General features: G+C 48.3%; 2 protein-coding genes across 6 annotated transcripts in view; one reads left to right on the forward strand and one right to left on the reverse strand.

The window, feature by feature from the left end:
• Positions 1-20,380, reverse strand: part of LOC114595218 (zinc finger protein 75D-like) — a 437,997-nt gene that overhangs the window by 265,437 nt on the left and 152,180 nt on the right. The gene's annotated exons all lie outside the window — the stretch shown is intronic.
• Positions 13,384-20,135, forward strand: LOC144327599 (olfactory receptor 51G2-like). The gene is made up of 2 exons (XM_077927960.1): positions 13,384-13,716; positions 18,439-20,135. Exon 2 carries the CDS (start codon positions 18,464-18,466, stop codon positions 19,559-19,561), a length of 1,098 nt encoding a protein of 365 aa, XP_077784086.1. The 5' UTR covers positions 13,384-13,716; positions 18,439-18,463; the 3' UTR covers positions 19,562-20,135.

Genomic DNA, 20,380 nt, shown 5'->3' on the forward strand with positions numbered 1-20,380 from the left:
ACCAATGGGTTCAAATGACAAGAAAGGAAATTCCGACTAAATATTAGGAAGAACTTTCTGAGGATGGGAGCTGTATGGCAGTGGAACAGACTTCCTTGGAATCTGGTGGACTCCCCTTCACTGGAGGCTTCCCCCCCCCAACAGGAAGCCATAGATCTGTAGAGGTGGAGGGGACCCCGAGGGTCATCTAGTCCAACCCCAGCAATGCTGGAATCTCTGCTAAAGCATCCAAGACAGGAAACTGGAGGTTTATAAGCGAAGGTTGGCTGGCCATCTGCCAGGGCTTCTCTAGTTGTGATTTCTGCATATCAGAGCGTTGGACTAGATTACCCCTGGGGTCCTTCCCATAATTCTATGAATAGGAAAGGGTTGTGGTTTATTGAAATCAGCAGGACTTAGTTCCAAGAAGACATTATTTGGATATGTGCATAGGGATGTGACAGGAATCAGTTCAGTTTGCCTTCAGAGCTGAATTTTATCAAATTCGTGATTCCAGAAACGAAATGAGAACGGAAATGCAGACAACCTCCAGATTTCATGACTCATGCACCCACTGTGAAGTGGGTGACCCAATGATGTTCATAATCAGCATTACAGTGGTACCTCTGATTGCGAATGGGATCCGTTCCGAAGGTTCGCTCGCAACATGAAAAGAGCACAGCCCACAGTGGCGCATCTGCGCACGCACAGGTTGTGACTCGCTGCTTCTGTGCATGCGTGTGACGTCATTTTGTGTGTCTGCACATGCGCGAGCGGCGAAACCCGGAAGTAACCCTTTCCGGTAATTCTGGGTAGCCGCGGGACATATCCTGAAAGAACGTAACATGGAGCAGACGTAACATGAGGTATGACTGTAATAAGTTTTAATAGAACACACCACACTTGGCGCTTTCTGCAGCTGGTGAAGCGAATAAAAGAGAGTGTGGAAAACTGCCTTCCACCAACTCAGGCCATAGGTTCTTTTGTCTCAGTACTGTCTAGACCTGGGGTAGTCAACCTGGTCCCTACTGCCCACTAGTGGGCATTTCAGGATTCCAGGCAGGTGGTAGGGGGTTCTACACCACATGTTACTGCAGCACTGGTGGGTGGTAAGGAAATTTTACCATCGAGAAAAAAATGCATTAGTGGGCGGTAGGTATAAGAAGGTTGACTACCCCTGGTCTAGATTAACTGGCTGTGGCTCATCAAGGTGTCAGGTAGGAAGAAGAAGAAGAGAAGAAGCGTTTGGATTTGATATCCCGCTTTATCACTACCCAAAGGAGTCTCAAAGCGGCTCACAATCTCCTTTCCCTTCCTCCCCCACAACAAACACTCTGTGAGGCGAGTGGGGCTGCGAGACTTCAGAGAAGTGTGACTGGCCCAAGGTCACCCTGCAGGAGGAGCAGGGAAGTGAACCCAGTTCACCAGATTACGAGTCTACCACTCTTAACCACTACACCACGCTGGCTCTCCCAGGCATGCATTGCAGGGGGTTGGGCTAGATGACCTTCAGGGTGCCTTCCAACTCTAAGATTCTGTGATTCAGGTGGAACCTGAGACCTTCTGCATGGACGGCAGATGTTCCACCACCCAGCTGCAGCCGTTCCCCATAAAGTGCAGCCCACAAAAGGCTTCTGGCACAAAAAAATGTGTTGGTATATAAGGTGCCACCAGACTCTTTTATTAGCATTGCGATGGAAACTGTTATAAGGAAAATACTGCTCCTTTTCCCTTCTGGGGTATCCAAGAGCCCATATAGAGTCCTTAAGCTCTTAAGTCCCTATCAGAAGGAGAAAATAAGAGAGGCCAACCTGAGTACATTGAGAAGCAAGGCAGCTAGTGAGCCTGATCCTTATTAACTGTTGCCTCCTGCGTGTGGTGAGTGGCGACCCTGTTGCAACAGTTAATAAACTCAGCTTACTGGTCTGGACTCTCATCCTCCAAAAGGAAACCAATAAACATATATAATCCAGTGCTGTCCCAAGTATTAATTCCTTTCCAAAACAGGGACTGTGTTTTTTTTTAAAAAAAGACATTGTAAAATCAACAAAAAAGAGCAGCAGCTGAGCTTTGTCTGTCTGTTTCTCTCTGTGTGAGGCTATTCTGAGAGTCTCATGTCAAGAGACGTCAGTAAATCCGTTTCTGCTGAAAACCAGGAGCCAGTAATGGTGGGGCTTAGACAGCCATAGAAGTGTAGAGGTGGAGGGGACCCCTGAGGGTCATCTAGTCCAGCTCCCTGCAATGCAGGAATCTCAGCTAAAGTATCTGTCAGGGGCTCAGGGACTGAGCCACAGGAGAAGGAGGAGATGGAGAGCGAAGGGGAACAATCGGAGGGGAGCGCAGGAGGGTGTGACAGTGACCAGGGAGATTCCCTGAGTCTCTCCAGCGAATCAGAAGATTCCCAGAAGGAGGCCCCCAGGGTCAGGGCAAGGGGGGCCAGTGGGGAGTCGCCAAGCGGCAGCTGGAAATCAGGGGTAGCTTCCCCACCAGAGCGCGGGGGGGGGGGGAGAATCCCACAGATTAGAACAAAAGCCTCCTCCTGCAGGAGGAGGGAGTGAGGCAGGACTGACCACGCCTCCGTCAGAGAGTGGAGGGGCGGAGGAGAGAGCAGGGCCGTCCAGCCTCCCGGAAGGAGAAAGCAGTGAAGGGAGCAGTGTAGCCGTTAGGAGGAAAGTGGGCGGCTGGGCGGGCGCGCCAAGTTCAAATGTAGAGGCGCGAGGGACAGCAGAAAATCCGGATTGGGAGCCAGGTCCCAAAGCCCGCCGGAGACAGGGGGAGGAGTCAGAAGAATCCGCCTCCGAAGAGTCCAGGAGGGTTGGAACCCCAGAGGGCAGGAGGACCCGGAGGAGAAAGGAGCAGAGGGAGGAAAGGAAGAGGTGGAGCAAAGCTCGGGTATTGAACTGGTGTAAAGGAGGGGCGGATTCAGACGGGACTTCGTCGGTCTAAGGACTCAGACGTAGCGCTGCGCGCCACTGATGTCAAACCAACAATGAACCACAATAAAGACTTTTGTTTATAAAGAGCAACTGGCGTTGGTCCTTTGTGAGCTGGGACCTGAGGCAGCCGCTGACAGTATCCATGGCAGATGGCCACCCAACCTCCACAACCTCCCAAGGGAGATTGTTCCACCGTCAAACAGCTCTTACCCTCAGAAAACTCTTCCTAACATTGAGTCAGAATCTCCTTCCCTGTAATTGTAATTTTGTGGGGTGTGTATACCTTGTTTTAAGTTTCCTTGGAAGGAAGGTCACTGAAGGCTGCAGCCTTTTCTGTGATATTAAGTTCATTGAATACACATACTGTATACAAGGGACGCGGGTGGCGCTGTGGGTTAAACCACAGAGCCTAGGGCTTGCCGATCAGAAGGTCGGTGGTTCGAATCCCCGTGACGGGGTGAGCTCCCGTTGCTCGGTCCCTGCTCCTGCCAACCTAGCAGTTCGAAAACACGTCAAAGTGCAAGTAGATAAATAGGTATCACTCCGGCAGGAAGGTAAATGGCGTCTCCGTGCGCTGTTCTGGTTCGCCAGAAGCGGCTTAGTCATGCTGGCCACATGACCTGGAAGCTGTACGCTGGCTCCCTTGGCCAATGAAGCGAGATGAATGCCACAACCCCAGAGTTGTCCGCTACTGGACCTAATGGTCAGGGGTCCCTTTACTGTATTCAAGTTGAGTATAATTTAGAGCATTCACCTTCCAGCAGATCCTGCTACCCCATTAGGTTTTTGGCGGTGGGGTAGGGTCCTGGAAGGCATCACTTGGATTCTAGCTGAGGACAAATAAGGCTCCTCTCTTTTCCCCAGGGTCATATCTCAAACTGACTGGCTATTGTCCTCCCTCTCTCACGCACAGACCTTGTGGATTTCACCTCCAGCCACAGGAGGGATGGGACCCCCTCAGCTCACTTTCCAGAAATACATCTCCAGCTTTTTAGGTTCTAGCGAAGCATCACGGCCCAAACTTACATAACAAAGCAGACCTGTTAAATTGCCTCTCCCAATTTTGTAGGGTTTTGACACTGACCCCAGTAAGCTCCCGTTTGGACCAGCACTGCACTGAACACGGAGAGGCCTGGAAACTTCAGTCAGCTTGCAAAATAACAGTAATATGAAATAGAAGTCCACACCTTGATTTCTTGACTCTCTCCTGAGAGATCTATGCCACAGATCTAATAAGACGCACAGAAGCCGGAAAACAAGAAGCAAACCATGAGATTCAAATCTATGGGTTAAGCAAAGACACTCCAAATTACCCCTCTTTTCCTTCAAAGCACATTATCTTGCATGCCCTCAAGCCAGGCTGTTTTCCTTCCGAGTTACATTTCTCCCCAGATGGAAACATCTCAAAGAAAGGATGTGGTCTGTTTATCCCACTGTGTTGGGTCCGTCGTCCGCCGCCGCCCCCCCCTTCCAGAAAGCAATTTTTGTTCCCAGAGTCAAAAATAAGTCTGCTGAATGCTCCCTCCCTCCTTCCACCCCCATTTTTCTCCAGATCAGAGCTGCTGCTTCCTCCAGGGCAGGGCAAGTGGTGTGGAAGATTGAGGGGACCAGGTGGGGCTGGGGAACTGGGGAACTGGCCATGCAGTGGAAGAGCTGGGGGGGGGGTTCTAACTTGGTACAAAAGGAGAAGGGGGCTCTGGCCAGCCGAATGGCACAGCTCTCATGCATGCACATGTCCAGGAAGCTCCGGGTGGAGTGGGGAGTGTTCTTCCAGTTTGCATGACCCAGTTAATCCCCAGTAGTTTATTTAGATATTTATTTACAGATTTCTCAAATGTTGGCTCTAGGTGGGTGTCCTCACGTGATTTCCATGAAGGAATTGTCCTGGAAATAAATTCGCTGGTGTCAAGCGATGTGGCTCTCTGCTGTCTCTCCTCTGCCAGGGGCGACCCCTTTGGAGACACCAGCCTTAAGAAAAGGCCAGCGCAATCCAGATTACACCTCACAGACACACACACCCTGTTTCCTACATTTCCTGGGGGAGGAATGCTGAACTCAACCAGCAAGTCACACAAGAGACTCAGATCTACAGCTGCAAATAGAATGTTTTAAGTGCAATATGAAGACAGGAGTGCCTGGCATGCTCTGGTCCATGGGGTCACGAAGAGTCGGACTCGACTAAACAACAACAAAGTGCAACATACAATGTGACACTAGATGGCGATGGTGAGCCTTATGGAAAATTCAATGTATTTTTTAAAAACTCTTTTTTAAAAAAAGCATTTTCAGAACTTTGTTATTTGTGTAGATTCCACCAGTGAAGGACAATCCTGGTAAGAAACGAGAGACAGGACTATTGAAATATCTGAAGGGATGTCAGATGGAAGGTGAAGCAGGCCTGTTTTCTGCTGCTCCAGAGGAGAGGACACAGATTCAAATGGCCAGAAAGAAGATTTGGACTAAGCCTTAGGAAGAACTTTCTGAGAGTAAGAGCTGTTTGACAGCGGAACAACTCTCTCAGAAGGTGGTAGACTCTCCTCCCTTGGAGGCTTTTCAGCCGTGGTCAGGCCGCCAACTGTCAGGGATGCTTTAGTTGTGATTGCTGCATTGCAGGGGGTTGGGCTTCCAATCTACTATTCTATGATTCTATGAACCTCCCTGCTTTTTCCTAGGGCCAGCCAAGGATGTGGATTGGAGCTCAAGGACTGTCAGCGTAATAATTCCTGGAGCTCTAAAAAGCACAGGTTGCCACAGTGTTGGTCCCTACAAAAAGGCCCTCTCCTCTTTTCTATCGGCCCACCCTCCCATCCAAGGTCCAGCTAAAATAGTGTGGTGGGTCGGTGGGGGTCAGTCTGGATGATGCCCTGAGTCCTCCCAGTTCTTGCGGTCCAGTAATCAGGGAGGAAACTAACAGAAGAAGAAGCGTTTGGATTTGATATCCCGCTTTATCACTAACAATCTCCTTTCCCTTCCTCCCCCACAACAAACACTCTGTGAGGTGAGTGTGGCTGAGAGACTTCAGAGAAGTGTGACTGGCCCAAGGTCACCCAGCAGCTGCATGTGGAGGAGCAGGGAAGCGAACCCGGTTCCCCAGATTACGAGACTACCGCTCTTAACCACTACACCACACTGGCCCTCTGGTTTAGAGTTTGCTGAACTGGTCAGACGAGTTTCCTTGGAAGAGAATGACCTTAGTTGGTCACTTCAGTGTCCTCACCAGCATCCCCAAAGAATGAACTAGCTTGCAAGAGCTACAAATAAGTGATGGTGCCGTTCTGGCTAATGAATGGACCTTTCCTCCGTGCCCTCACCTAACTGCTAGGGAGGACAAGAGCTGCAGGAATTGTGTGTGAAGAAGCTGGAAGCAGGCTGGAAGCTGGAGACACAGAGACCTGCTTGCTCCATGCTGGAGCCAAAGCTGTGACCAATGGAGAAGCAAGACCTGTTGGGGTGTTGATGCTGTGAGCCCCTCCACCTTAGACTCAGGTTATATAGGTAAAGGTACCCCTGCCCGTACGGGCCAGTCTTGACAGACTCTAGGGTTGTGCGCTCATCTCACTCTAGAGGCCGGGGGCCAGCACTGTCCGCAGACACTTCCGGGTCACGTGGCCAGCGTGACAAAGCTGCATCTGGTGAGCCAGAGCCGCACACGGAAACGCCGTTTACTTCCCCGCCAGTAAGCGGTCCCTATTTATCTACTTGCACCCGGGGGTGCTTTCGAACTGCTAGGTTGGCAGGCGCTGGGACCGAACGACGGGAGCGCACCCCGCCGCGGGGATTCGAACCACCGACCATGCGATCGGCAAGTCCTAGGCGCTGAGGTTTTACCCACAGCGCCACCCGCGTCCCTTTTCAGGTTATATAGATATATGCAAATAAAACCATAAATCCCAAAGACACCACAGTCTCTGCTGACCTTCATTCCAAGGAAACTGAAACCTGGAATGCCAGAATTATCTCGCCGTTTGGAGATTGTGCTGGGTTGTAACAACAGGTTTCCTTCGAAGCGCCTCTGCAAATACAGGCAGCCTTGAGACCCCTTTCTTTTAACACAGGCAACCTTCTCCATTGGTTCCAGCCAGCAGACCCTCATGATCTGACATGGGTCACTTCCAAGCACGTTGGTTGTCCTTTTTAGAAAATAAAATAAACAGGCTGTCAGCAACGTGTTCTAAACATCTTCAGGAAGTGTGTTTAATTGCCAAGTGGAGCTGCTTGCATTCTGCGCTGCCAAAAAGAGAGATGAGAAATAGGGTTTGGGAGAGGAATTTTTCAAAGGGAAGCAGAACAGAATGTAAACTTCCTGACGTCCTGGCCAGGTAGAGTCAGTAAAGGCAAGCAAGCAGGGGCGTAGGAAGGGGGGGCGGGGGCAGGTTGACCCAGGTTCCATCATGGAGGGGGGTGACAAATTATCAAGGAACAATTACTGCCCTACTAGGGTGGTTCATAGGGACGCGGGTGGCGCTGTGGTCTAAACCACAGAGCCTAGGACTTGCCAATCAGAAGGTCGGCAGTTCGAATCCCCGTGACGGGGTGAGCTCCCGTTGCTCAGTCCCAGCTCCTGCCAACCTAGCAGTTCAGAAGCATGTCAAAGTACAAGTAGATAAATAGGTACTGCTCCGGCGGGAAGTTAAACGGCATTTCCGTGCGCTGCTCTGGTTCGCCAGAAGCGGCTTAGTCATGCTGGCCACATGACCCGGAAGCTGTACGCTGGCTCCCTCGGTCAATAAAGCGAGATGAGCACCGCAACCCCAGAGTTGGTCACGACTGGACGTAATGGTCAGGGGTCCCTTTACCTTAGGGCGGTTCATTAAAAACTTTTTTTTGAAAAATGCCTGCTCCAAAGGTCTAATCTTACTACACTAGGGATTATATAGCTATATATGAAATTTCATGCATATCAGTTAATATGTTGACCCTCCTCCACAAAAATAGCTGTTTACTTGGCCGTTTTCCTATGTCGCGAAGGCTAAAATTTCAATTCAGTGGAGCACTTACTGTTCCCAACCCTAATCCTGAGGAAAGCCATTTAATTAGACTTTAATTTGATTTTGACATGTTTTTAGGAGGTAATTTAATTATTGTTTGATTTTATATCAATGTTATGTATCTGATGTTAGCCGCCCTGGGCCCAACTTCGACCGGGGAGGGCGGGATATAAATAAAAGTTTATTATTATTACTTATTATTATTCCTTTGTAAGGAAATATGAAATAACGTAAAACCATTTTTGCAGGCAAAAAAAAAAAAATCAATGTGGGGGGGGGGGTGACAAGAAATCTTCCACACCGGGTACCACCTGACCTTGCTACACCTCTACAAGCAAGGCAAAGTTGCACAGAAAAGGGATTTGAGGGAGAACACACATTGCAGTTCTCACTCACGGAGGACCCACAGAGCAGAAGCAAATTTGGGAAATGAGGCTTCATTAGGAAAGGAACTGAGAAGAAAACTGCCAATATCATAATGTTGTTGTTGTTGTTGTTTAGTCATTTAGTCGTGTCCGACTCTTCGTGACCCCATGGACCAGAGCACGCCAGGCACCTCTGTCCTCCACTACCTCCCGCAGTTTGGTCAATCTCATGCTGGTAACCTCGAAAACACTGTCCAACCATCTCGTCCTCTGTCGCCCCCTTCTCCTTGTGCCCTCCATCTTTCCCAGCATCAGTGTCTTCTCCAGGGAGTCTTCTCTTCTCATGAGGTGGCCAAAGTACTGGAGCCTCAGCTTCACGATCTGTCCTTCCAGTGAGCCAATATCATAATGCCGTTATGCAAATCTATGGTGCAACCACATACGGAACACTTTGTACCGTTCTGGTTGCCTCGCCTCTGAAAAGGTATTGTAGAGCTGGAAAAGGTTCAGCAAAGGGCCCCAAATGATCAAGGGGCTGGAGTGAAAGAAGGAAGGACGCAGTGTTTGGGACTTTTTAGTTTGAAACAAGAAAGAGGTGGCATGATAGAGGTTTATAAAATTACACAAGGCATGGAGAAATTGCATGGAGGGGAGTTTTTCTCACATCCCGCTAGGATTCATGGAGCTCCGGTGAAGCTGAATGTTGGGAGTTTCAGGACACATAAAAGAAAGCCTTTCTTCATGGAAACTATGGGGGCAGGGATGGCCACCAAACTGGATGGCTTTAAAAGAGTATTGGAGAAATTCATGGCGAAGAGGGGTCACTGATGAATATCGTCACTGGAAATCACAGGAGGAGAGCATACCCTCCAACTGTCCTGAAAATGCTGGGATCATCCCCAAAACTGTCTAGCAACCACAGCTTGTTACAGTGCCATGGGAAGTCCCAAGTTAGAGTGGTCCAACATGTGGCCTTTGCTAAGTTCCAAAGGAGCATCCGCTGTGGCCATTGCTAAGGGCGGCCACACATTCGCCTTAACCCGTCATGCCAACCCACTGGACTTCCCTTGCCACGTGTAACAGAGGGTAGCCAGTGGTGGCAAGCTACCCCAACTCCCATTCGTGTGTTTGTGCGCACACGAAGTAACATCCAGACAAAGCTCGTTAAACCAATGACAGGACAAATAGACAGTTATCCCCACAACAGGATTGGGTAATCAATCTGGGCATTGGGCGAGGGCTATCCAATAGGCTGTCTCTGGAGGTGGGATTTATTCGCTCCCACTGCTCCCTGACACCCGCCAGCATCAAGGTTGGGCAGCCTGGCCTGAGACGTGATTGGTGCCAGGGGTCACAGCCTTCAGAATTGGCGACCGGTCACTGACATCGCAGGGCAGTTTCTACTGGGGGGGAAGCGGAGGTTCTGCTTGGCTTGGTGCAGCCTGTCAGTCATAAGCTGGAGGCTGATGAGTTGGTGGCAGGTGGGAGGGAATGAGGAGAGGAGAGCTGAGGTGGAGAGGGCTGGGGGGCGGTTGGGTTTGTTGCCCCCCAAGATGCAGTTTCTGTTGGGCAACCTTTTCTGCGCCCAGTGGGGCAGAGCCACAGTTAGAGGGTATGAAGGTGACAGGCTCAGCAGCTGTGGGCCCCATTTTGATCTTTTGGCCATGGATCTGAGATTGAGAGATTGATATAGTTAGAACTACAGTATATGAGCTAAAATCAATACATCGCTGTCTCCTGGGGGCTGCTTCATGGGTTGTGATGTGTCTACACCAAGCCATACTGTCCTCCCTCAGCTGTCCCTATTCTCTGGCCTGAGTCCCACCCCTGTGCTTATTTTCTTCCTGTGTTCTCATTTCCAGGATGCCTTACCAAAAATGTTATTTGTGTGAGTTTGTTTGTTTTATTTGAAATATTTACCAGCCATCTTTTAGGGCAACCTCCCTCTCGGCAGCTTCTGTATGGTACTGAAATAATTTTAAAAACCAGCACTCTAACCTCTTAGGAAATCATCAAACGATTCCAAAAAATGAAACCATAAAACTACCCTTCAGAGCGTACCTAATCAAACCAACATAATACTGTTGAAAAGCAGCAAAGCCTTTAAAATCCTCCCAGCGGCTCTCAACCTGTGGGTCCCCAGATGTTGTTGGACTACAACTCCCATCATCCCTGAGCTCTGGCCTTGCTAGCTAGGGCTGATGGGAGTTGTAGTTCAACAACATCTGGGGACCCACAGGTTGAGAAAGGCTGCTTAGCCCATTAAAACCCCAGATATCTGGAGTTGTCACTATTGATGTTTTGTTTGTTTCTTAGGTTTACATGGAAACTTTTCTCAAGGGAGCTCAAGGTGGTGATCTTTACGGTTCAGTGGGAATGCGAACTCTGAATTCCAGGTTCAACACTCTAATTGGCTCTCTTTTATGAATCATGATCCAGTCCCCTTCCCTGGGCTAGAAAAGCTGGTGGGAAGATGCATCTTGTGCTCATCCATATAAATCAATGTGCATGAACAGAAAAGGGAGCCCTTTTGTGCACAGCCTGTCATTACACACCCTGAAGCCACCGGCAGTTGTTCGAACTGCTGATAGCAGTTGTTCTTGTTGTTCTAGTATATCTGCAACCTGATAAAGAGAGCACAGCAGAGGTTATATTTTCTGAGACTCCTCCGGAAAAGCAATCTCTCAAAGGACCTGTTGATGGCATTTTACCATTGTACTGTGGAGAGTGTATTAACTTATGGTCTCTGTGTGTGGTTTGGGAGCTGCACGGTCAGGGGAAAAACAATGCTGTCCAGGGTTGCAAATACTGCGGAGAGAATAATTGGGTGCACTCTTCCCACCTTGGATCAAATCTATGCTTCCAGGTGTCATAAGAAAGCTGCAGAGATAGCGCAGGATAGTGCGCACCCCAGAAATGATCTCTTTCCACTTCTGCCTTCTGGAAGAAAGGTACAGGGTTATAAAGACTAGGACTAGCCGCCTGAGAAACAGTTTCTATCCAAAGGATATTTTGGTTTTAAACGCAGTGTAAGGTAGTCTCTGTGGGAGTACAGTATATTGTATTTTAAAAATGGGGTATCAGAGTATTAAGGGGGCTAACCAGGCTGGGACAGCTGGGATAGCAGGCCTGTGGGTTTTTGAATGTCTGATGTAGATTTTCAATTTCGTTGTTCTGTGTGGGACAATGACAATAAAGATTATCGTATTGTATCGTAAGGAGCACCGAATCCTTGGTATCCCACAGGGCTGGTCATATCATTATTAGGCAGAGACAGCATCTTAAAAAGCAGAGACATCACCTTGCCAACAAAGGTCCGTATAGTTTAAGCTCTGGTTTCCCGGCAGTGATGTATGGAAGGGAAAGCTGGACCATCAAGAAGGCTGATCGCAGAAGAATTGATGCTTTTGAATTATGGTGCTGGAGGAGACTCTTGAGAGTCCCATGGACTGCAAGAAGATCAAACCTCTCCATTCTGAAGGAAATCAGCCCTGAGTGCTCACTGAAAGGACAGATCCTGAAGCTGAGGCTCCAAGACTTTGGCCACCTCATGAGAAGAGAAGACTCCTTGGACAAGACCCTGATGTTGGGAAAGATGGAAGGCACAAGCAGAAGGGGACAACAGAGGATGAGATGGTGGGACAGTGTTCTCGAAGCTACCAGCATGAGTTTGACCAAACTGTGGGAGGCAGTGGAAGACAGGAGTGCCTGGCGTGCTCTGGTCCATGGGGCCACAAAGAGTCGGGCACAACTAAATGACTAAACAACAACAACAAAGCGACCACCTCAGGCAGCAAATGCTGGGGGTTGGGCGAGTGGCAATGAGCTTGGCAGGACAGGGCTGTCCTGTCCTGTACAGTGGGACCTTGGCTCTCAAACTTAATCCGTTCCGGAAGTCGGTTCCAGACCAAAGCATTCCGAAACCAAGGTGCGCTTTCCCATAGAACGTACAGTTGTACCTCTGGATACGTATCCCTCTGGATACGTAATCTTTGGGTTACGGCCACTCAATCACACTGCCTCTGTTTACGTAATTTTCGGGGTGTGAACGGACCCTTGGAACGAATTAAGTTTGTATCCGGAGGGTCCACTGTAATGCAAAATGGATTAATCCATTCCAGACTTTTAAAAACAACCCCTAAAATAGCAATTTAACATGGATTTTACTATCTCTAACGAGACCCTTGATCCAGAAAATGAAAGCAATAAACAATGCACTGCAGTCACACAAGCAATCAATCAGTAGCTGAACTGGGTTCCACACAGTCACAAAAACAAACCAAAAAAGAGCCACAAAAACGCAAAATACAGTGGTACCTCGGGTTAAGTACTTAATTTGTTCCGGAGGTCCGTTCTTAACCTGAAACTGTTCTTAACCTGAAGCACCACTTTACCTAATGGGGCCTCCAGCTGCTGCCGCGCCGCTGCTGCGCAATTTCTGTTCTCATCCTGAAGCAAAGTTCTTAACCTGAAGCACTATTTCTGGGTTAGCAGAGTCTGTAACCTGAAGCGTATGTAACCTGAAGCGTCTGTAACCTGAGGTACCACGTTAAATAGCAAAAAAAGACAGACCTCAGGGTGGCACTCAAATAGTAATTGTAACACTCAAAATGGAGTACAGCTTCCGAAAAAAGTTCCCAAAAAAGTTCTCAAAAAACCCAGAACAGTGTTTGAGTTCTAAGTTGTTTGAGTAACAAGGCATCTGAGAACCAAGCTACCAGTGTATTAATTCATTCTTAGTAGCTGTTTACAACTCTTAGTAACTGTTTGCGACCCACAATGCAACATTGAACTTTGATTGGTGCAAATCTGTTCAGCTCTTAACAACCCAAGTAATTGGCTGCTTTATAACTTTGCAGTTGAAAATGACGGTTGTGTGTGTGTGTGTTTAAAAAAGTGGCTTTTAATTAAATAACTTTGGGCTGTGGTGCCCTTGGGTGGGGGTGGGGGGGTGGCAGGGCCAGCTTCCCTTTAATCCCCCAGTGTCCTCTTGGTGTTTGTCCTCCGAGCCCATTCTCACCATAAAGTTGTTTGTCTTCCCAGAGCACGGCTGGCTCATTTGGTAATAAATCTGGGCTGTTGGCTGGGAGATTGGGGGGGTGCTGATGATGATAAACAGCTTGCCCAGAAGACCCAGAGAGGAAAAGCAGCCTTTGCCAAGACAGCAGCAGCAGCAGCAGCGTCATCAGTGGGGAAAGATGTGATTTACTGCCCAGAGCATCCTCTATCCTCGTGGGCCTTTGCACTGAAGTGGAGGCGGCCCCTGATTGGTTGGGCAGCCGCAACAGCTGGGCTCTTTTTCAGGATGCCAAATAAAAGGCATCGCCCCCCAACCCACCTCCAGCCTGGGAAAACAACCCTTCTGGATCGCAAGCAGGATTCAATGCTTTTTCTAACGTGGGACGAGGCTCTGGCTATGGACTCTAACCCGACGGTCATGCAAGCTCAGTAAGTAGATAGGATAGCAAGCGCTATTCCTTCCTTGTATCATCTCCTCCCTTGCAGGTTTCTAAGCAGGGCTTGGGTGGCCCTCTGTAGGGGGCTCTTCAGCTGTGATTACTGCCTTGCAGGGGGGTTGGACTTGATGGCCCTTGTGGGTGTCCCTTCCCCAGTGGGGTCCCTTCTACGCACAAATCAGCTTTCAATGAAGAAGAAGAAGAGTTTGGATTTGATATCCCGCTTTGCCACTACCCTAAGGAGTCTCAAAGCGGCTCAGAGTCTCCTTTCCCTTCCTTTCCCACAACAAACACTCTGTGAGGTGAGTGGGGCTGAGAGACTTCAGAGAAGTGTGACCCAAGGTCACCCAGCAGCTGCATGTGGAGGAGCGGGGAAGCGAACCCGGTTCCCCAGATTACAAGTCCACTGCTCGGGTGCTGATGAGAGTTGAAGGGCACCCAGTTGGCAAAGGCTGGCACAGATGATCCAAGTGCCTTCAGGGGTAATGTGCTTTGTGTGTGGGGGTGCAGGAATGGAGCAGAGCAAGGTCCAAGTTGAGCCCACCAGTATCACTTGCAGTGTAGTAGAAGATGCTGAGCCCCACTGGACTTGACTGTGGGGCACAAAGTGTCTTGGGCTGGGGCAGTGCTAACTCCCCCCCCCCCCCAGGTGAAATGCGGGAAGGCACCGGTCTGAGGACTGTTGCCTGGCAGCCCTCACCACTGACTTTCCCCTATTGTATGAGCTGTGGGTTCACTCTGACCCTCTGCTTCCTGCCCTTTAACCCCAGTAATCCGTAAAGGGACCTGTATGCTCAAGACCGAACTGCACACCAGATCTTTTGGGTGATCTGTGATCCAGCTATTCTTTTTAACAGAAACAGAGAGGAGGGGGCTGCAAATATAATGGGGCCAGCATATCTGTGCTGGGGGGAATGGAAACGTAACCCCTTGCCCCCTCCCCAGGTATTTCTTACTCACAAGGAAAGAAATGCAGGAATCCTAACTCCTCTTTTAAAGCCACCTACATCACAGCCTCCTGTGGAAGGGAAATTCATAGTTTAACTCTGCAATTCATGAAGAAGGACTTCCTCTTGATCCAGGGTCTGAAAACCAAGCCTGATGAGGAGCGGTTGAAGGAGCTTGGTATGTTTAGCCTGGGAAAGAGGAGACTGAGAGGAGACAGGAGAGCCATCTCCAAATATCTTAAGGTCTGTCACATGGAAGAGGGAACAAGCTTGTTTTCTCCTGCTCTGGAGGGTAGGACTCGAACCCATGGCTTCAAGTTACAAGAAAGGAGATTCCGACTAAACATATGGGAAAACTTTTTGACAGTATGAGCTGTTCAACAGTGGAATGGGCTTCCTTGGATGGGCATCCGTCCTGGATGCTTTAGCTGAGATTCCTGCCTTGCAGGGGGTTGGACTAGATGATCCTTGAGGTCCCTTCCATTCTCTCATTTGCCCCTTCTTTTTCACTTTTATCATTTACTTCCCATCCCCATTCCCAATTCTAAATCCCCTGGCAGTGGTCATCAATGCTTTGTTTCAAAGGCAACTTACAATCCAGCACCGCTCCAGCCTGCCTCTCGTGTGTTGTTAGATGAATGGAAACAGAAACATGGGTGCGCTTTGCATTTAAAGTTAGCCATGCAAATGAGCAGCTCGTCTGCTGCCATAATTAGTGCCCAAAGGAAAGCCGGTGCGAGTTTGTTAAATGCAGGGTTCCCAGAGAAGGAAGCCCAAAACGCCACAGGGATCAGTTCCAGTGATTTATTAGAGGGAAGCCTGTAAAGTAAACAGCAAGCATTCGTCGTGACTGCCGCACCCGGGCAAGCATGTCATACAGAGGCAGATTTAGGGGAGTGAGACCAATTTGCCCGCACAGGGGGCTGAGATGAGAGGCTTGGAAGTACAAAATTTGGGCATCACAGGGGGCGCCACTGAAATTTTAAAGCCCCCAAACTGCCACTGATGTTATGCATTATCAAGATTAAAACAGCGAAACGAATTGGACTCCTTGGCAGGTTTTGAATAAACATAACACAAATTTATTTGTTAACATAATAGATGGATAGTTCAGAAATCTTCACATTTTTACAATATGCAGAGAAGAATATGTGTTGATAAATCAGAGAGATGAGCTGAGGGAAGTTGTAGGGGAGGGAGGGGTAGTTGTGGGGGGTGGGAAATGGGGGGGAAATATAATTGTTAAAATAATTTGTTATGTGAAAATAATAAAAATTCTAAAAAATAAAATAATAATAATAATAATAATAATAATAATAATAATAATAATAATAATAATAAAATGCATTATACAGCCATATCTTGGATCCCGAACACCTTGCGAGTCAAACGTTTTGGCTCCCGAATGTCACAAACCCAGAAATGATTCTTCCAGTTTGTGAATGTTCTTTGGAACCTGAACATCCAACATGACATCCACACTTCCAATTGGCTGCAGGAGCTTCCTGCAGCCAATCGGAAGCCGCGCCTTAGTTTCTGAACATTTTGGCAGTCGAACAGACTTCCGGAATGGATTCCATTCGACTTCTGCGGTCCGACTGTACAGTGGTACCTCTGGTTAAGAACTTAATTCGTTCCGGAGGTACGTTCTTAACCTGAAACTGTTCTGAACCTGAAGCACCACTTTAGCTAATGGGGCTCCTGCTGCCGCCGCACCGCCATAGCACGATTTCTGTTCTCATCCTGAAGCAAAGTTCTTAACCTGAAGCACTATTTCTGGGTTAGTGGAGTCTGTAACCTGAAGCGTATGTAACCGAAGGTACCACTGTATACAGAAAGGGTCATATATCAGTTGGGCCAGAAACTTCAAGCGTCCCATAGTCACAGAAGCAAAGCATCGAAACAAGCCAATTAGCCAATTAGTGTTGTTTTGACTGCCACTTTGGAGTTTACAAGCCTTTTGGAACATTTTCCCTGTTGAGTTTTTCCCATGTTGTCAAGCCCCATCTGCCCCTCACTTCCCTCTATGTGCAGAAACCACCTTCTTGAGTGTCAGGACCCACGAATGGTCTTGTCCGGTCCATCTCCCAGAGCCTGTCTTTGCAGGCAGGGGAGGCCCCTAACTCACAGAGGGCATGAGACCCATTCGGCTCCCCTCACCTGGTTTTGCCAGCCAGTCAAGGCCATTCCTGGGATTGCGGCCGCTGTCGCATGCTGACCTCTTCTAGGAACCCACAGGAACAGTTCCTCCCATATACAGTACCAGAAAGCCAAACACGGTGATGGCTGCCCTTTTCTTGTGTTTGCAACCAGATTTCCAATTAACCTGTGTCAGAGAAAGCAATGTCAATAAATCCCTGGAGGCAGATGTCAATTTATGGAAAGTGGGGAGTGTGCGCCACAAAACAGCAACTTCCTCTTCATATCCTGTCTCTTATCTTTCTTCCTGCGGCACCCATGACATAATCCGTACTAAAAGCTTATTATCACATGAATCCGGAACCAAGCAACTGCCGGCAACGTTCTGCACATAAAGAGGACTTCTTGGCCTGTTCATTGGGGCAAAGGAGGGCCATAGCTCAGTGGCAGAGGAACTGCCTTGCCTGCAGAAGTTCCCAAGGTAAATTTCTGGTGCCTCTAGGTAGGTCTGGGAGAGACTCTAAAATCTTGCAGTCTTTGCTGCCAGTCAATGCTGGGTTAGATGGACCAGTGGTTTATTCAGTATAAAGTAGCTCCTATGTCCTTCCTGTGTGGCCCATTAGCCAGTGTTTGATTTGGTGCATTCCAGCCTTGCAAGGGGGTTGGACTAGATGACCCGTGGTGTCCCTTCCAACTCTACAATTCAATGTTTTTTCAGATTTATTTTTTTATTTTGCCAAAGTAATAATAATAAATAAATAAGAGTAAAAATGTGCACCCCACCTCCGAGAGCCTTCCGTTGTAACTGTCCAGCTTCCCAAAACTTCAACGCCTCTTGCGATGGTTTGACCCTTTTCCGTTTTAACTGTACAAATTCTACAAACACCCTCCATATCTCCTCAAAATCATTTCTTCTGCATATTCCCCATCTTACATTAATAGAACATGTTAATTTATCATGAATAGCTATATCCCACACCTCTTTGTACCATTCTTCCATTTTATAGTCACTTTGCCCCTTCCACTTCCTAGCTATAATAACTCGTGCAGCTGTCAATAAATTTGTGAGCAAGACCTTCATAGCCTGTGAACCTTCCACCCCATCACAATTTTTTTAATGCTTTATTAATTTTTGCAAAAACAAAATTGACAAAAGAATCCAAAATCAATACATATTACAAAAAGGAGGGGAAATAGATTCATACATAACAGATTCCATTATGACTTCCAATCATCCCAACATGTTTACTGGGTTGCATTTTCAACTGCACACTTTCCATTGTCTCAATTGTTTTGATTTTGTAAATTTCCACCCCATCGTAAATTGATAATAATGGTACCTCTGGACTTACAGTTAGCTTTAACCCCATGATTTCTGTTATCTCCTTGAACACTCTTTGCCCCCAAAAATTATACATATATGCACCTCCACCATATGTGAATGTAAGTCCCGGTTTCCTGGCATCCCCTCCAGCATAACACCAAATATTCATTGTTTATTTGATTTAATCTGACTGGTGTTAAATACCATGTCCAAACTAACTCCTAATAATTTTCTGATAATTCTATGCTTCTACAATTCCTGGAGATCACACAGTAATATGAGGCTGGTTTCCTTTCCATTCCAGATCATGACGCAGCGCCCAAGGCAGGATGGAACCTCCCCAGCCAGACGCTCCCAACGCCTCCTTCTACCAGCCTTCCGTGCTCCTCCTGATGGGCATCCCTGGAATGGGCAGGAGCCACCATAGACTCATCTCCATCCCCTTCTGCTTGCTTTACTTTGTGGCCCTCTTGGGGAACTGCATCATCCTGTTCATCATTGGCAGAACGACCAGTCTCCATGAGCCCATGTATTACTTCCTCTCCATGTTGGCCCTCATGGACCTGGGCCTGGTGCTGTGCACCCTCCCGACCACGCTAGGCATCTTCTGGTTCGACGCCAGGGCGATTGGCTTTGATGCCTGCCTCACCCAGATGTATTTCATCCATGTCGTCTCCATGCTGGAATCCTCAGTGCTGCTGGCCATGGCCTTTGACCGCTTTGTGGCCATCTCACGCCCCCTGAGGTACAAAGCCATCTTGACCAAGCCAACCATTCTCAAGATAGGCCTGGCCATGTTGGTGAGGGCGGCCGTCGCCCTGCTCCCGATCCCTTTTCTGCTCAGGAGGCTGACGTACTGCAGCAACAACAGCCTCTCCCACTCCTTTTGCTTGCATCCTGACATCATGAAGCTGGCCTGCAAAGACGTTGACATCAGCGTCAATGTTCTGTATGGTTTAATCATCATTCTTTCAACAGCTGGCATAGATTCGCTCCTCATTGTGCTGTCTTATTTCCTGATCATCAGGACTGTCATCAAGGTGGGTCCCAAGGGGAAGTGCCTGAAGGCTTTGAATACCTGTGTCTCTCACATCTGCGCGGTCCTCATTTTTTTCATCCCCATGATTGGCCTATCCATCATCCATCGATTTGGCAACGGTGTGGACCCGCTTGTAAAAGCCATGGTCGCCTACGTCTACCTGATCGTGCCCCCCGCTTTGAACCCTATCATTTACAGTATTAAATCCAAGCAGATCCGGAAAGCCATCTGGAAGCTGTTGCTTTGGAAGATGGAGCGGAGAGGTGAAGCAGTAACTGTTTCAGTTCAGTTCAGCCGTTGTGAAACTAGCCATGATGCGGTTCCCTGGACAGTTTTGTACCCTGTGGAGCTGCCTGCACAGATTTTGCAAAGGAAACCAGCACAATGATTGACAACTCCACCGAATTGCAAAAAGAGCTGAAGCAAATTGGGAGATCAGAACGTGTCACTGTGAAGCTGGCACTGTCTTCCACCTGAAGGGCTCTCACTGGGAATATGGAGCAAGCTTGTTTTCTGTTGCTCCACAGGCGAGGACAAGAACCCACAGGTCCAAATGACAAGAAAGACTCCGACTAAACACTAGGAAGAACTTTCTGATGCTAAGAGCCATTCAACAGTGGAACAGACTCCCTGGTGGACAGATGGTGGACTCTCGTTCCTTGGAGGTTTTGAAGCAGAGTTTGGAGGGTTGTCTGTCGTGGATGCTCTAGCTGTGATTCCTGCATTGCAGGGGGCTGGACTAGATGACCCCTGGGGTCCATTCCAACTCTGCAATTCTACGATTCCATGATTCTGTGAAGCATACCTTCAATTCAACACCAAACTGTAGCAGTCGCAATGCTTCTCACTTAGGTGCATCAAGGCAGTTTTTCTGTTTTGTATTTAGGTTCTGATTTATGTCTTGAGAAGTGAAAAATGTGCCAAACTTTGTATTTTGGGTAGATTAAACCAATTAATCTTTGGCTGTGTCTCACACAATGCTTTGGAACACACTTTTACTGTACTGCCATGGCCAAGGTTTTCAAAGGGGTCTTTGAACATTTCTCTGGAGCCAACCCAATCCAGAGATAAGGGAACAAATCACAGAAGGGAGAGAAAACACAGTGTCAGTGAAATCTGCTTCCGGGTGCATAAAGCAAGGTGTCTCTGGGTCAGATTATCACACACCTGCATAGACAAGTGAAGTCTGGCTCACATAAGAGGCGAC

The sequence above is a fragment of the Podarcis muralis genome, chromosome 4 (genome assembly GCF_964188315.1).
Source record: "Podarcis muralis chromosome 4, rPodMur119.hap1.1, whole genome shotgun sequence".
NCBI lineage: Eukaryota > Metazoa > Chordata > Lepidosauria > Squamata > Lacertidae > Podarcis > Podarcis muralis.

Bases quoted from the DNA above. Each gene is read 5' to 3' on its own strand.
- LOC144327599 (XM_077927960.1), top strand. From the start codon at position 18,464: ATGGAACCTCCCCAGCCAGACGCTCCCAACGCCTCCTTCTACCAGCCT.